Raw genomic sequence first — 17,953 nt, 5'->3', positions numbered from 1 at the left:
AAGAATTTCTGTTTTGTTACTGTTAAGTTTGAGAAAGTTGATGGAGAACCAAGCTCTAATTTCCTGTAGACAGTTAGAGAGGTAAGTGGGTGGAAGGGTGGAATTGGGTTTGGTGGACAGGTAGAGCTGGGTGTCATCCGCATGACAATGGAAATGAATATTGTACTTATGAAATATTTGACCAAGGGGGATGAGATAAATGATAAATAAAAGGGGCCCAAGAACAGAGCCTTGGGGAACACCAGAGGAGAGGGGGGATGGGTGGGATGTGAATGTTTTCAGTTGAATGAACTGAGTGTGGCCAGAGAGGTAAGAGATGAACCAGTCTAGAGGTGTGTCTGAGATGCCAGTGGAGGCTAGTCTGTGGATGAGAATGGAGTGGGAGATAGTGTCAAAAGCTGCTGTTAAATCAAGAAGAATGAGTATTGTAAGGAGTCCAGAGTCAGCAGCATAAGGAGGTAATTTGTGATCTTTAAGAGCTAGTTAAGACTAAAAATTAATTGCTGGGTAGGCAGGGTATCAGGGAGCTGGAGAGACAAAGTGTTGTGTGACTTGGTGGCTGTATCTGTAAGCTTTGCTGACTTTTCTAATTGTTGGAAGTAATTTTACATAGACACCTGGTTAAGTGGCATTAATCGGCATTAATGCGGGATACAGTTTTGGATCTACAACCCAAAATAATTCAACAAATGCAAGGATATATAGGCCAGTGGGACAAGTGTTCCCCTAACCCTCCATCGGATGTCAGCCAGGATGTGTGCACACTGTCATGGCTCCTTACTACTGGGACTTCATTTTAACATGCCATAGATGGTTTTACTAGTATTAGTCCCAAAATGAAATTCTTGTAGATCCTCACCTCCAAAGTGAAAGACTCAGTGTTGGTAACACACATACCATCACACACTACACACTACACAACACCAGTGTCTGGTGTCGTGACCTGTAACCTGTGTCTGTATAGTCCCCAGTTCTTATTGTTTTTTTTTTTTTGGCTAACTGTCAGCATTTTGAATACCAAGTCACAAAAAGTGTATCTGGCAGATGTACACACACCTAAATACACACACCAAGTAGGAGCATCCTTTTTTTGGTGATCCGTGAAAAAAAATCCCAAAGCGATGTTGCTGTGTCTGCCCTGTCCTTAGATAAAGTTGACCTTTAAGTTTGAGTCCCCACCACACGCCCCCCGCCCTGCCCCACCCCCTCTACCTCTCCTCCCTTGTACTCCTCCGCATCCTCCTGTCAGAGCACGACGGAGCTTTCACTAACCTGTTCTGTCAGTGTGCCAAGACGTGTGGATGATTGAAGCTTCCCAGTCCCTTTCACCTCAGCCACAGCTGCCACTTTCACCTCTGTCAGCTCTCAGGCCACTGCATCTTCTTTTGTGCTGCATTTATTACGATTTTTTTTTTTTTTTTTTAAGTTGAACAACATTTAACTAATGATTTGGAGAGGTGTCAGTCCAGAGGCTTCAGCTTTTTACTGAAGCTCTTATTTACAGATATTTTCTGAATTATACAGATTTACAATTCCATAAGACACTGATCCTGACAAGTAATAATCACAGTAAATATAATGTGTTTAGTTTTGGTGAAAGAAATACAGGTCACAGTGGTTTACAAAGAAAAATACCCTGTGGTTTACCCAAAATAGAAATGGAAGGGACATAAAAACAGGGATAAGACCCATTTTATAAGAAATTAGAAGACATTAAATTGTTTGCATACGACAAAAGCTAAAATCCGCTGAATAAAATTGAATAATGTTTATAGAAAAAAATACTGAAGTGCAAGAAAAAGCAGATGGAAAGTAAAAATATGTATCACATAAAGCTCAGGTTTTTAATCCACAATGCTTTTCAACAAAGGCAGAAGCTTCAGTGACTAAAAAAGGCATAATGACTCTGACAATATATGAAATTGCTGTACTTAATTTTCTACCAACTCAAGTGTATTTATATCTATATTAATAGAAACTATTCTGTCTTTAAGTTGCAGCAGAATTTTTCCAATTTACACTCTATTGAATTTAATGTTTAGATGGTATTAATCGATGTGTTTAGAGATAATTGTCTTTTTTGTGTTAACTAAATAAGAGAAAAACAGTACATATACCAATCCAACTTCGAAGCAGTTTTTATGTTTTTTTTGGCCCAAGAGTAAAAAGGCAGCTGAGCTGATGAGTAATGTAAAGGACATGGGGAAGATTGAGGAAGCCAAAGCCAGTTAGGACCACGGTGAAACTGACCAAGCATGAAGCCACTGTGCATGTCTAATGACATATTCAGCGCTTCACTTCAACAGCCTTTGATATGTGTTGAAACCTGTGCAGAGTGTCATCTTATGTGTGTTAAATTTAATCTTTGATGTTCTAGGCCTCAAAATAAATGAATCAACAAATAAAAAATATAACATAAATAAATACAATCTAAAAATAAACAAGTGTGGAATTTTTGCAGAAAGGTATTCCTTTTGAGCTTGTTTTATTTTTTGATTTTATTTTTTTGTCGACAGTGACCATGACAGTCCAATTTATTTATTTGTGGTGGCCATGGAGGTAGAGCGGGTCGTTCAATAACTGAAGCACTGGCATTTCAAATCCCACCCTGTCCTAGTCATGTGCTGTTGTGTCCTTGTGCAAGACACTTCACCCTCCTTGCCTCCACTGTCACTCACTGGTGTGTGAATGTGTATGAATGTTTGGTGGTCGGAGGGGCCGTTTGGTGCGAATTGGCAGCCACGCTTCCATCAGCCTGTCCAGGGCAGCTGTGTGTAGTTTACCACCACCAGAGTGGGAATGTGAGAGTGAATGAATAATGGATCAGTAATGTAAAGCACTTTGGGTGCCTTGAAAAGCACTATAGAAATGTATTCCATTATTATTTTTTATTCTAATTATTATTATTATTATTATTATTATTATTATTATTATTATTATTATTATTAGTCCGAATGGGTTCTGCAGATAATGTCTACTGTGAACTAAGACTGCTCTGACAAAGTCTGTAGGTCCCACTGCCTTCATCAGACAGCAGGTAATTTTTTACATTCCTGAAATTAATGACCTTGCAATATATTGTAATCTGAGATGGAACAAGAATTCTACCCACTTCTGTGAATGTGATATAAAAATTGCTTTTCATATTCAGTCAGACATGACGTTGCTGCTCTACTTCATAGCTTGACACAGAAGCTTGGTGACGTGTCCTCCAAACAATAAACCATATCACAAACTGCAAATAAAGTCTGAAGCCCACCTATCACAAGAATAAAAGCCAAAGTTCTGCAAGAGTGTACACTTCACAGTGAGTGCAATCATTTTTTTCCTGTCACAAAAGCAGTATTTTGACTAAATGCTCAGGTTTATCTGGTACTTATTTATTTTTTGCATCTGTGCAAACAGTAAAGTTAAAATATCTAATCAGAACAACATTCATTCTTTCATTCGTTCATTCATTCCTTGATGAATTCATTCATTATTTTCTCTGGATTGCATGGTTTATGAATGATCAAATTCTATAGTTCATCTGTTACAGGACTACATTTATTCAGTGCTCTTAAATTGATTGTAATAATTTTGCAGAGTTGTTAATGTCAGTGTCCAGCCCTTCACACCTATCAGACCAAGCTTACATTATTGTGGATTTTAGTGGTTATTTATTTTCCCTTTATTCTTCATCCTGTCTTTACAGCCAAGCCTTTACCTATGCTACTTTCTTCATCATCTTGTTCTTTTTCTTCTCTCCACTTGCCTCCTCTTATTGTCTCCTCTTTCAGTAGCAGAGGCAGTATGCCCCCAAGAGAAGCCCTGGGGGGCTGTAAAGGTCTCTGAGCTAACCCCATTACTCTGCTGAGAGCATGGGGACACTGACACTAATGACTGTTAGAGCCATGCAGCTAGCTCTCAAAGCCTGTCAAACCAACACAGATAGCGCTTCAGGCCGATGTCAAGGAGATAATAGGCTCTTCAAGAGGTTGTAGAGAGGCATATATGTCCTCCACCACAGATTATGGTATATTCACTGATGAATAATCAATACTATTACATTTTAATGAATATTTGTGTTTCAAGAGAAATTCTGTAACAGTGCACTTTTTCAGTTACTGTATTCTCTGAGTGATGAGGCATGCTTGTACTTTGAATGCATATGGACTGTATGAGATGCACATTTAGATTATCAGGGAAGAAGGCATTACTGAGTTACTTCTATCCTGTTACTTTGTCCCCGTTCTGTTTCATATGCAACAACTCAGGAATGTCTTGACAGAATGTTTTCACATTTGGCACAAAAGTTCAGCAGGACTAAGAGATGAGCTGGACTAAAACTGAATTAAGATTTTGATGGCCATAGGTCAAGGACATTCACAAAACATCATAAAACACATTTCTGACCATAACGCAAGACCTTACACACCAATTCCGAAGACAATTGAGCACAGGTACGGATGAACAGATAAGATTTGAGTGAAGGTTGTTGAAACCTCACTCAACAGGATTATGTACAATCTGCTGAACTGATTTTGATGAATCTTGGTGGAAGATTAGGGTTTGGACCAAGGTTGAATTCCTTACATTTTATCAAGGAGATTCGTAAAAAGGGTGACGCCTGGAGTTCTTCATCACTGTCAGGCCATTTGGCGGAGGTACCTCCGCTATCAGTTGTCCATGTTGGGATATTTAGCTTACCGGCCAACAGGCCGTAAGCTTTTGTCGTCATGCGGCCTCCGTCGGCGTCGTCTGTCATCGTCGTCCGTTACAAAAATTTCAGTTGTCTTCTTCTCCGAAACTACAATTCTGATTGACTTCAAACTTGGTATACAGCTTCTTTATGATCATGTCAACAAAAGTTAGTGAAATTATTTGGATCTGGATCTGATTCTGGATTTGGTGCCACTTTGAAAAATTTCCCCATTATAACAGATAGGGAGTGGATGGATGCAATAACTCAGTAAATATAAATGATATCCAGTGTAAATTTCTACAGTCCAGCCCTGATGGGGAGATGACCAAAACATAATGTCCACATGCTGATCAGGATCTTCTTCTGGATCCGGGAACTTACGGAAAATTTAACATGGGCTCTTCTGGGGAAAACATTTCAATCATCTTTTTCTCTGAAACTCCAGTTCTGATTGACTTCAAACTTGGTATACAGCTTCTGTATGATGATGTCAACACAAAATATTGAAATTATTTCTATCCGGATCTGATTCTGGATTTGGTGTGACTTTGAAAATTGTTCCCATTGTAAGAGATAGGAAGTGGATTGAATCAGTAAGTATCAATGATATCAAGTTGGAATTTGAATTTTTTACAGATCTGATTGGAATATGACCAAAACATTGGCTATTTCTGTAATATAATAAATACACATAACTGGGTGATAATAAATGGCATCTGGATACATTTCCCAAAGCTTTTAATTTGGCCGGTAAGCTACAGGGTCTTTGGTCCTATTTTTAACTATGTCAGCAGGCAAAAAATATTCTGTGATGATATTTGTCCCCTATAACTCTCTGATTCCACTGATGGTGGACTTGAACACAGTCTTCTCACATATCTTAGTAAAAAAAAAAGCCACACCCAGAATAAAGCATTATTCAGAATATCCAGTTCATGTAGAATGTCACATTGACAATATTTTGGGCTGAATTAGTGAGCAGCAGTATGCATGTATGCAGTGTACATAGGGACTGTGAAGCTTTGATTATTTACTATGAGTTTAATATTTTACATGGCCATCGTGTCGTAGCCACTGAGATCAGTTTAGGTATGAGATGGACTACATAAACCTTTTCACATGTTAATTAGATCACACTTACAGGGCTGTGTGACTGATGGAAAAAAATCATATTGCGATTACTATGGAGAATATTTCAAGTTTAGATGATGTTTGCTTGGTCATGAAGTAAAATATATGCATTACTGCCAATTTTAATATTTTTTTCCAACTCAAACCCAGAAAGTTAACTCTACTGTATAATATTCCACCACTGCTCTATATCAGTGTAGATTTCATAGAGGTTTCGGGGCAAGCAGTATGGCGTTAACATATCCTAAGTGAAACCTGCATTAGTATTGGAAACACCTTTTTTTCTGATGTGTTAATGCGTTAGATTTTATTTTTATTTAAACACATATTCACCTCCATGTACACACTATATTAACACCTTGTCATATTCACACCATATGTCTTCCCTTACTGCACTCATGTACACATACATTCTCGTGACTTGTTCTACATTGTCATTTCTATGCACTAGTGCTAACATGTGCACATTCTCTTTAATAGCACACACGGACCCAGACATATTAACTCCCTCACTCTGTGCCACAGTCACACGGCAGCACCCCATTGCTAGGATAAGATGTGTAAGCCCTGCTTCTCTCCATTTAAACTACTCCAGCTCTCTAGATGCCTGCGTGGTCCACATTCCCAGACAGGCATAACTCTTCGACGCTACAACCTAAGCACATAGCATGGCATTTTACTGGCCTGTTGTGTTATTGTGACAAAGATCAAAGGTTGAACTTGAAAAGTCCTCCACAGAGAAAGCTCTGCCAAAGGTGGTATTACATTTATGTTGAGTTTTTCCAATGGCAGGTTTTACAGTGAGCAGTCATGTCCTGCGTGAGTGAGTTGAACAATAAGTGGCTTTAACAAGCAATAAAAAGACACTTACAACTGATAAGGCATCTCACTTAGCTTAATGAAGGGCTCAGCCAACCTTTTGCTATTGCCTTTCATTAAAGACAACCAAGAGAGTGTTTTAATTCTGAGGCCAATGAGCATGTGAAATGGATGGATAAAGGGGATTTTGGAGGAATGTTCATGGAAGAGTTCATGGAAATCATCAAGGAGAAGAGATGATAGATGCTCTAGGCACACACAAAGTCTGTACATATGGCTTTATCATCAGTCACTGCAGGAATGCTATAAAATACACGATCACCACTTGTAGCGTCCTTGGCAGCACTACAGTCCTGCTGTAGAAAAATGCATCAGTCAACAGTTTTCTTTGCTAATGCGTGTTCAAGCTTTAATTTACTTTTTGACAAAATGTAGACATTCTTACATGGTTCATCTTTTATATTGGGAATTCTTGATACAGTATTTTTTCTGAAACCAAAACAAGTATGACATTTTTTCTGTGGAATTCTCTCATTTCCTTTCCTTTCCTTTTTTTTTTTTTTTTTTTAACAACTGGAGCCAAGTAACTCAAATTGTAAATGTTGTCGAGACACAAACGTGTCAGATCAAATGCTGAAACCATTTTTTGACACACTGTTTTTCTTAGAAGCAGTGTTGCGCTCTACTGTAGGAATTCTGAAGTCTGTACTGAAACTAAGAGGGTGACGTTAAAGCCACTTTCCTACTTGAAGGCAACTCCAGACATTTTGAGTCTTGCTCACTTTGTGCTGCACATGATTTCCTTCTAATGTGAACATGATTTGCATGGATTCTTGAGTACATGTGTGAAGTTTGTGTAAAGGTAAATCTGGCCAAGGCCACTCATTCATTGTTCACTCCACTTATCTTACTGTTGTTAATACTGAGATTATTTGAGTTTAACATAACATGTGACCTTCATGGGTAAGATTCCCACAAAGGTAAATCGTCTTTGCCTGCATGTTGTATTATCTGCTAAAAGTTTAATTACATGTACAGGGTGGGGAAGCAAAATTTACAATGAACATTTAGTTGTTTTTTCTCAGCAGGCACTACGTCAGTTGTTTTGAAACCAAACATATACTGATGTCATAATCATACCTAACACTATTATCCATACCTTTTCAGAAACTTTTGCCCATATGAGTAATCAGGAAAGCAAACGTCAAAGAGTGTGTGATTTGCTGAATGCACTCGTCACACCAAAGGAGATTTCAAAAATAGTTGGAGTGTCCATAAAGACTGTTTATAATGGAAAGAAGAGAATGACTATGAGCAAAACTATTACCAGAAAGTCTGGAAGATACTATTAAAGAAGAATGGGAGAAGGTGTCACCCCAATATTTGAGGAACAGTTGCGTAAGTTTCATGAAGCGTGTGAAGGCAGTTATTGAGAAAGAAGGAGGACACATAGAAAAAAAACATTTTCTATTATGGACATTTTCTTGTGGCAAATAAATTCTCATGACTTTCAATAAACTAATTGGTCATACACTGTCTTTCAATCCCTGCCTCAAAATATTGTAAATTTTGCTTCCCCACCCTGTATGTAATGTAAAATTATTTTACATATAAAAGCGGTTGCCAAGTCCACCTGTAAGTGATGCAGTGCAGCAGCTCTAAATGGTAAGGCCAGTTCCTAGTGCAGACACCCAGAAGAATGACACATGTCTAACCAAAACCTCCCATGAGAAGACGGCTGTTCAAACCCAGTTCTGACATGAGGCCAAGACAAGGTTGAACCAAAACACCCACAAGACAGAGAGTTTGGAGTCACAACACTCAGATACAAATTAAAGCCAACAACCTGCAAGTCCAAGTCAAAACCTCCACAAGTGTGAGATGACTGAAAACAGACACAATGCTTCTAGATGCAGATGAAAGGTCTTTTAAAACATTCAAAGGTATGCAAAATTCAGCAGCTTTTATTTGCTGTGTCTAAAATGGCAACATTTTATTTGTAGTCCACTTATAAAGAGTTTAAAGAGTATTTGTAACATTTCAAGAGCTGTTTTGGTTTATTTGTAGTTGAATCATTGCACGTACTTCAGAAAATATGTTCAACATCACTGCCTTTTTCAAACTTTTAATGCATGAATTATCAGAAAAAATTATCCATATTTATTCTTACCAAAAAGGTTATATTATCACTCCTGCTTAAGAATTTGTTATAGCTATAAATTGTGCAAGTTGCTGAAGTAGTTGTTCATTACCCACTCATAACACATTCTTACTTTTAATACATGACTTATCTCTGCTTTTTTTTTTTTTTTTAATTCTTTTTACACTTTTTTCACTCCAGGTTTGCAAACGCAAACAGATCACAGTCTGTTTGATCAGTTTAACTGCCTCTGCTTTGCATCTTGACTTTTCCACTTCAGTTTCTCACATTAATTCTAGTGTGTCTGTTCTTTTATTGTCTTCCTCCTCTATCCTCTCCATCTCTTTACACCACTTAGATGTGCTTGACTCACCTAGTAAATCATGGATCAAAACAAAAAACAAAATAATGTACTTAGTGCAGTAATACTAAAGTAATGCAATATATATATGTTTCAGTTAAATATTGAATGTTATCCGTTAAAATGGTACAAATCAGGGGTCTCAAACATGCGTCTCGGGGGCCAAATGCGGCCCACCAAAGGTTCCCATGCGGCCCCTGGGATGAGTTTACAAAGTGCAAAAATTCCACAGTCAAGGCTGTGGAACTCATTTTAGTTCAGGCTCCACATACAGACCAATATGATCTACAGTCAAATAATAACAGCAGAATAACCGACAAAAAATAATGAATCCATATTTTCTTCTCAGTTTGATGTGACAAAAAATATTACACTATGCCTATAAACAATGACAACTTCAAATTTTTACCTCCGCCAAGGAGGTCATGTTTTTGCCGGCGTTGGTTTGTTTGTCAGTCTGTGTGCAAGATAACTCAAAAGTTATGGACGGATTTGGATGAAAATTTCAGGAAATGTTGATACTGGCACAAGGAACAAGTGATTAAATTTTGGTGGGGGTGGGGGTGGGGCACTGATCTGCCTTGGCGGAGGTCTGTGCTCTCCGAGTGCTTTTGTAGTTGTCTTTGTTTTAGTGCAAAAAATGACATTAAATTCTGAAAATATTTACATTTACAAACTATCCTGTAACAATAAAATGTGAAAAACCTGAACAAATATGAACAACCTGAAATGTCTAAAGAAAATTCAGCACAATTTGAACTATTTTCTGCCTGTTACTAAGTGTTTAGTGTCTTTGTAGATTCGATCCATAATGCACATGTAGAAATGATAAGTTGAGGCAGAATATTGTTAAAATTGCACTTATTTTTCTTCAGAAATTTCAGTTTTTTCAGGTTATTCACATCTTTTTTGTTTGAATAGTTTATAAAAGTATTTTCATAATATAATGGGGTTTTTTGCACTAAAACAAAGACAGAAATTTGGAGTTGTCATTATTTATGTGTTATTCTGTTATTATTTTACTGGTTTGGCCCACTGGAGATCAAATCAGGCTGAATGTGGAACCTGAAAGAAAATGAGTTTGAGAGCCCTGGTATAAATACTCTGTAGCTGGACCATCCAAAGTGTTACCATTAAGTTTACTAAAGGTTTACTTTTAAGTGTAACATTACAAGTATCTGAGTATATTTAGTGTCAGTGTGAGCATGTTGGCAAAAGGTGTGTGTGTGTGTGTGTGTGTGTGTGTATACACGTATACACTTGGACAGTGTCTTTAAGACGAGCCACTCAGCTGTCAGCTCAGCCACATGTGACAGATGAGGCGCTCAGCAATCTCAGTGACAGGCACAAGATGTCCCGGACTGCCAGCGGCGCACACACTGACACTGACGCACACACACCGGCAACAAACACACACACACTGAATAAAATGTAGCTCAAACAGATGCCCTCAGCTGCGAATCATGCCTACTGGTCAAATATATGTTTTTAAAGATGAACAGGTAGCTGTAGAAGACAAGGCCAAAGCAAGCGAGTGATCTCTTGACATTTTAACTAATTCCTTCTAGCTTGTGGTTTCTTGCACATTTGTGAGATTTGCTAGCAGCCAGAATTGGCTTTTTCACATATGCAACCTGTCATGTTAGATTGGACAATGACATGGAACAGAGGGGAGACGTGATGGCTCAAACGCTGCAACGGATTGTGATTGGATTTAGATGACACCACCGGCTTGAGGCTACTGGCCTTTGTGCTCAAGCTGTGGGTTTAGAAGTGGATTCTTTAACTGTCTCATACATTGGCAAACATCTCAGCATGAAGCCAGCTGTATGTGCAGCTGTATGTAGTTCCCGTTTGATTTCCCTCCCACAGACAGTATATGCCATTATTCTATTTGAAGGTGTAAATTTAAGTCTCGTCACCAGATCAGGCTTGCACTGTACAAACTCTTAAAGCCTTTTGTGCCAGTTCTGACGGTCTTCATAGGGGCAGGTGTTGCATACTTGCTTGTCTGATTCTTAGGTGAGGTGTGATTAGTCATAGTTCAGCTTTGGGGCGACATTTAGGATGTTCGGTGACTCTGCTTGTTTGTTTACGTACACGAGCTCTAGACAGGCCACAGTGGCATTGCGTGATGGAACAGGCTGTACCTGCCACGGGCCCGTGTTTGGTGGCTCTGGGCGAACACACGGTACCTGTCAAAAGCAGTTAGAGCCCCGTTCAGCAGCCTGCCCTGCATGGCAACCCATCAGACGCCAGCTGAACTTTTCACTTGTCAATTCTGAAAGGTTAGCGCTAAAATCAGCAGCGACGGATGCAAATGGATGGATGCTTTCCTGGCATTTTTGTGCAGGGATGGTTCATGTCGCCTAGACCACCTTGTCTGCCCCCCCAACATCTATGCTGCTCTGTCACAGCTTCTGTTTAGCCCTTCTGTTCCCCTTTCAGAACACATCTGTCTGTAAGGGCAGCTAATAGCGACCTTTTCAGGCCTTGAGTAATATTCACTGGTGGTTTGGTTCATCTTGCATCTCTCACCCACTCACCTTACCATCTCATATACTCGATTAATCAGGTTTTTGTAATGTTTGCAGTATTTTGTATATATTTCATATTCGAGAGATAGTGAAGGGTGTGATCTTATATGCCTATAGTGGGCACACACTAAATGACTTTCAGGTCAAATCTAAATGTGACAATTGTGGCGACTGATTGGGCCCAGATGGACCCAGTCTGGAGTCCAGTCATACTTGTAAAGATTTTTAAAAACTTGTGCAATATTTCTAGTCTTTAATTGTTGTGACTGACACATGATTGTTGAATGTTACCTGAGTGATGATAAATGAACCCAAGGTGTGGAAAGATGAGCAAAAAGGCTTGTGTTCTAAGGTGAAATGGTGAAAGAACCTTAGCTTTATTTAAGTATTTTACAAACTTTGTTGACATTCCTTTTCCCTCTCCTTTTCCCTCTATATGGTCAATATGGACCGTGAAGTCCACATTGAACACAGCTCTCCTTCGAGGATCTCACCCAAGCATTTTATTAGTCCAACTTGCAAATGGCAAAACTGTCAGGCTTTTCAAATGACTGTTTTACGCAAAAAACAATGCAAGTTCAGTAGGCTTTGAAATCACTGAAAAGACTGATTTTTGGGACAGGAAGTTGCTGCAAAACACAAACTGTACACTCATCCTGTTCCAAAAAGTTTAGCCTTAAACTATGGAAGTGATTGGAAAATGGACTTTTGGACATGGATTAAAATGGAATTGGTCTGACATCAGACAAGTGCCTGTTTTATGGACTCCCTTGAGTTTTTGGCTGCTTATAGGGTTTTTTTCCTGCAGCCTTGTTTGGTGTGGACAATATGATTGTTGACATATTGATGCTACACAGTATAATGTACAAACCAAATGAGTGTCAAAAATTTTATTTTGGAAAACAAACTGTAGAATGCGACTGTATTTTTCAGTAAAGAAACATTGAATGATTTAAATGTTTACTTCAGTGATTTTTACTATAATTTCTATTCAGGTGGAGCTGAAGATGAAGTACAATGACCAGCACTGCAAGACTAGAGGTTTGCTTCCAGGCAGTCGCTGGTATGAGATTCAGGCTTATAGAGCTTTGAATCAGGCCCTGGGAAGGTAAAGCAGGCTCTTCCATGTTGGCTCTTCACTTAAGATTTATTCTTGTGCTCTATCTTTAATCTTCACATTTGATTTTACAGGTGTATCCGCCACAGAAATGACTGGGGTGCCCTGATTCTAGTGGATGACCGTTACAGGAATAATCCAAATAAGTATATCACAGGTACTTGGTATTCTTTGTCCTACTGAACAGCTTATCAGCTTGAACACTAGATGGCAATAGTTATCCATTCTAAGGCTTGAAAGAACGTTTGGCTCTGTTGTGTGTGTTTGTGCATCTCAGGTCTATCCAAATGGGTCCGCCAGCTCGTCCGGCATCACGACAGCTTCAGTAATGCCATGCAGTCTTTAGTAGCATTCTCTCAGCTGCAGCAGAAGGTGGGGGCGGCCGCTGCAGACAGCCCACCCCTCAGCTCTACCGTCTCATTCCCAACCTGTCACATGCCCACAACTGTAGCAGGACCAGATCTGTCGAAGGCCTCTGAACCTCAAACACCCCTATCAGCGGTCTGCCCAGTTGAACCCCAGCAGGACACGTGTCCCCCGACCTTTGTTTCTGATAAACAGTTAAAGGCAGAAACAGATGGTAATGCAGGTAAGTTCAAGTTAAATGCTCAAGACTTCAGTCCAGCCAGATAATTTTTTTTATTCAAGTCCCTACAAACATCAGTGTCTCTTCAACTTTTGTCAGGGACTTTTTTTTTAATCGTACTTCTGCTTTCATTTGGTTTATACAGAATAAATAAAGGTCTGTAAATTGAAAGTTTTTCTGAGTGTGAAATTCTGGGCCAATACTGATGTTTAAAATTAAAATTTGGCTGATAGCTGACTCAAGCCATTTTTTGCTTGGTTGTTTATCCCAGTTTTTCTACCAGGGGAAGTATGCAATCAGTATTGTAAAATATAAGTGAACTGAAATCACTTATAATCTGTCATCCCTTTATCACACTACATTGGAATGAGCACATGTAAATAATATTAAGTTGGAAACAATCTTTATTATAAGAAAACGGGTAAATACTGACCACAGTGAAATGATCTTATTTGCCCATAGGCCAAAAGGCAGTCAACAAGGCCAATATTTCTGGGCATCATGCATTTTTGTCTTCAAATTTATGTTAGTGTTAAAGTTATTATTGACACTTATTGTTTGAATGTCTAGGATTAAAAAATGGAAACAAGACTGACAATAAAACCTCCTTAACTACTAAATTTATGTGAAAACACAAATGTTTTACACCATTTATCAAACAAAAAAGTATAGAATCTGCTTTGATTCAGTTTTTCTGATCATAGTAATGTGATGAAAAAGTTCCTAAACCTTTGATGAATTTTAAATTTTATGCAATAGAAACATTGACCGGGACCTACTCTGCCCTGTGTCTTTCTTCCTTTACCATGTAAAAGAGTGTGCAAGCTACTTTTCCACTCTAAAGGATGTATGAGCATGACATCACCCCCCAAAAATATGTCAAGGTGACATGTTTGCACATCGCCTTGGCGAACACCCATTGTTTTTGGGGTCATGACAAGGTCGAGCTGTTTGTCCATCTGAATTCTGTGTGGTGGATGAGGGGTGATAGCAGAGCAGTAGCAGACCTCCACCCTAACTCGCCCCCACCCTCCTCCTTTTCCTCCTTGTGGTTGGGGGTGGGAGCCATGGGATCAGTTGAGTGGCTTGCCTCATTACTGTAAGGTCTTTTGCGTGCCTGAGTGGCGCTGAAGCGAGCTGATGAGCAGATGTTGGACTGTTGCTTTTAATTAAATCCCCTTGACCTTTGTTTGGGCTATATTGAGCGTAAGGCTGCATTTACATCTTTCTTTATGGAACAGGCATGGGATGCCAGCCTCATTTCATTTTGACACTTAAAACCTGCTTTCCAAGTTGTAACGTCTTTTTGTCAGTTATAGCAGGACTGGACATAGTGGCAAAAAACGTGATCATGATGTTTTCCTCCACATTGATCAGTATTGATATTAATATTACTTTGTAACTTTACTGGCATCTTAAGAAAGAGGATTGATGAGTTTTACTACTGAAAGAATATATTGTGTCATTGGTTGATTGATAATACACAGCTTGGCCAAAACCTCAAGTATTTTGTTGTCTCACACCATGAGCTTTTACAGCAGAACTTATTTGCCATGGCATTGTTTTAATAAGCTTATGCAATATGGCAACATTTATCTGTCATTTTTTGGACACATAATGTTGCTGAATGTAAACAAGCCCAACCAAAGCAAGCCCAGATCATAACATGGCCCCCACAGGCCAATATATATACATATACAATTGTATATATATATATTTTTTGTTACTATGTAAAAGTGATTGGGATATTGTTATGACCTCCACTTTAAATGATCAAAAACCTAAAAGAACAAGAAAGGTACAAACATTTTCCGTTTTATTTTAATGTGCAAACCAAAAACTGCAGACTGATTGTCTGAAGTGGTTATTGCTGCTGTGTGATAGACATATTCATATTGAGTAAAAATATCCAGATCTTATCATTATTAATGTAAATGTTATTGTGGCCCTGTTTCGAGATCCTTGTAATGCCCAGTCCTAAGTTAAGCTAAGTTTAAAAATACATGTTTATATATATTTATAAATACATGTAGATTTTTTTTCCCCTTTTTTAACAAATTCTCATATAATATATATTAATTTATCTTTCTCATTCAGGTTGTTTGAAGATGATGTGCAATCCATCAGCGGAGCCCATCTACAATCCAAAAAGAACAGCTCAGCCCCTCTACCCCATTTTCACTTCAAGTCCCATCAGCACCTGCTTCAAGAAGCCAATCTTTAAGGAAAAAGGGTCGAGTGATTCCAACATGCATTTAGAGAGAGCTTGTTTCTCTGAGTCCTTTTTGAAACAGGACACTTCTTTACCCCAGAAAAACCAGGGAATGGAAAAACCACCCGCTGAAAATGGGTTCAGTGAAACAAAACCAGAAACTCATAGTGTGGGTCCAGAGCCTCCTACAAGAAGATCCCCTTCCACTTGTGAAAGTGAACCACTCTCATTGGATGATGGGAATGACGAAGATGAGGACCAGACTGTGTTTTTCACTCCAGAACTATTTGAGGGTGATGAAGGAGAAGAAGGAAGCCCACAGAAAGAGAGTGAGGCCAAGACACCTCCGAGAATTGTTGTGGAGTCACACAGCCAGGTCCTGCTGTCAGAAGAACTTTCTGGCTCTGAGCAGGCCCAAGGGCAAGGGCGAGCCCCTGCCTCTGATGGACAGAGTGCTTTTTTAGTCAGTAGGGACGGCACAGAGCTGTCACAGGAAAAGACAGAAGAAAAAGTCAGGCCAGAGCAGGAAGAGCAGATGGAAAACCAGAACAGGCAGACAGGCAATAGGCTTCGCAGGCTGTCCAGGTCCAGACATAAAGCTCCCCCCACTCCAGCAGGTAACCAACAACCTGGGTCACACAATGTGTTGTAAACAAAGCTAAATGTTATACGTTTCATGAACGTTATGGTGACAATCAGAAACAGGCGGTGGATCATTCCTGAAACAGTTGAATGTTCCAGTTTTATATCTGAGTCTTTCATGTTTGATGGTATCCGTGGTTGTCCAATGAAGCTGATATACGAGCTTTTCTTTTGGCCACTCATGTCTATGGCAGCCTTGCAAATTGTTGGTTAGTTGGTTTGAGCTGACTGTAAACAGGCAGGAGGCTGTGTGTTTCCCACTGCCATAAAATCCCCAATCTCAGGTGAATTATTCTAAGTGTGTTGTGTACAGTTGCAGAAAAAATTATTAGACCATCAAAAGTCATCAAAAACAACGGTTATGCAATCCAGTACTAACGCCTGTGTTTTTCATTGGACTAAAACAAGCAAAAGAAAGCATGGAATGCCTAAAAGCACTGTTTTTGGCAGTACAGTGCCATAGTTATTGATGTAAGAACTCAACATGGAAAATGGCGAGATATCAGCTCTGAAATTAAACTAAGAGCTATTTTTGTTATTGTATTTGTTCTTTAAGAAAACAAGGGGCAGTCTAATAATTCTTTCTGTGACTGTATATGATTTTGTTTACCACCTGAACCATATATTCTCTTCATATTTGACTAAAATAATTAATTAATGTAGCAGTGTGCAACATTTTGTGACATGTAAGGGTGGATCTTACAGCCAGTTCAGTAGCTTTCTAGAGCTGAATTGGTTTCTGATTTGACCAGTCCGGTCCAGTGTAGAAGCTTACGTTTTTTGATTTGATGCTGCTTAAGTCTCTGCAGCACTGAAGGTGGTGCTGTTTCACCAGCGGTAGTACTTCTTCATTATCTTATTTAATTTGTATGAGCAGTTGGCATTACTGCCGCCAGGTGGGCTGGAGCTGCAACACACCCAGTCATGGGCTTTGGTAGTCTTCATTTCTTCTTTTTGATTCCTTCAACCACCTTCGTATAAAGGTGAGATATTCTCATTACTGTCCAAGTCGTTGATAATGTTTAAATGTACTTTCTCATTCGTTTCTCCGTCCAGTGAGAAATTGGGGGCTTTTCTTTTGGTCATAAATTTATGCTGCACCTTTACAGACTGTTAGCTCCTTAGTTTGTGTACTTTGCTGAGAGCTGATTTAAATCAGGCAGTAGACCACATTCTGAATTCAGCGTATTCTACATGACTGAATCAGAAAATGCTTAGTTCAGAAATGACCAAACTCAGAATATCTAAACTAAATATGCTGTCTAGAATACCTGTTTCAAATTCAGATTATTATCATATTCAGAATAATACTAGAATATTAGTGTGTGTATAAATGTGGTTACTATGACATACGTAGTGACATCGTGTTCTTGGCATTTTCAACGTCATGTTGTCTGTATTTTACAGTTTGTCTTGTTCTGTATTCAGCTGCCTCCGGCCACTGGCTCACACACTATTACCAAACATACAGAGGATGATGAGGCTTCAGTGAAGCCAGCTTCCATCTCACAGAGCTGCTTCTTATGTCATGTGACAGTATGTCTTATTAAGGCCATTAATTTCTGTTCTCAGCATAAACCACATACAAACCAACATTAGTAAATTACAGTGCTGTTTGAATGTATGTTTTAACAAATCATTAAAACATGAAAACACGCAAATCTTCATTTGCTTTCTTGCAGAAACACTTGACTGTTCAGTTTTGTTCTAATGATATGATTGTA

The 17,953-nt window shown here is 38.9% G+C and overlaps 1 protein-coding gene across 1 annotated transcript in view; it reads left to right on the top strand.

Moving 5' to 3' along the window:
- Positions 1 to 17,885, top strand: part of brip1 (BRCA1 interacting helicase 1) — a 62,194-nt gene extending 44,309 nt beyond the window's left edge. Inside the window, exons 17-20 of the mRNA XM_030152884.1 lie at positions 12,668 to 12,780; positions 12,864 to 12,946; positions 13,067 to 13,378; positions 15,473 to 17,885. Coding sequence (XP_030008744.1) covers positions 12,668 to 12,780; positions 12,864 to 12,946; positions 13,067 to 13,378; positions 15,473 to 16,239 — 1,275 coding nt within the window. The 3' untranslated portion in view covers positions 16,240 to 17,885. The remainder of the gene's footprint in view (positions 1 to 12,667; positions 12,781 to 12,863; positions 12,947 to 13,066; positions 13,379 to 15,472) is intronic.
- Positions 17,886 to 17,953: the final 68 nt, after the last annotated feature.

The sequence above is a fragment of the Sphaeramia orbicularis genome, chromosome 13 (assembly GCF_902148855.1).
Source record: "Sphaeramia orbicularis chromosome 13, fSphaOr1.1, whole genome shotgun sequence".
Taxonomy (NCBI): Eukaryota; Metazoa; Chordata; class Actinopteri; order Kurtiformes; family Apogonidae; genus Sphaeramia; species Sphaeramia orbicularis.
This window is presented reverse-complemented; position numbering and strand designations above follow the sequence as displayed.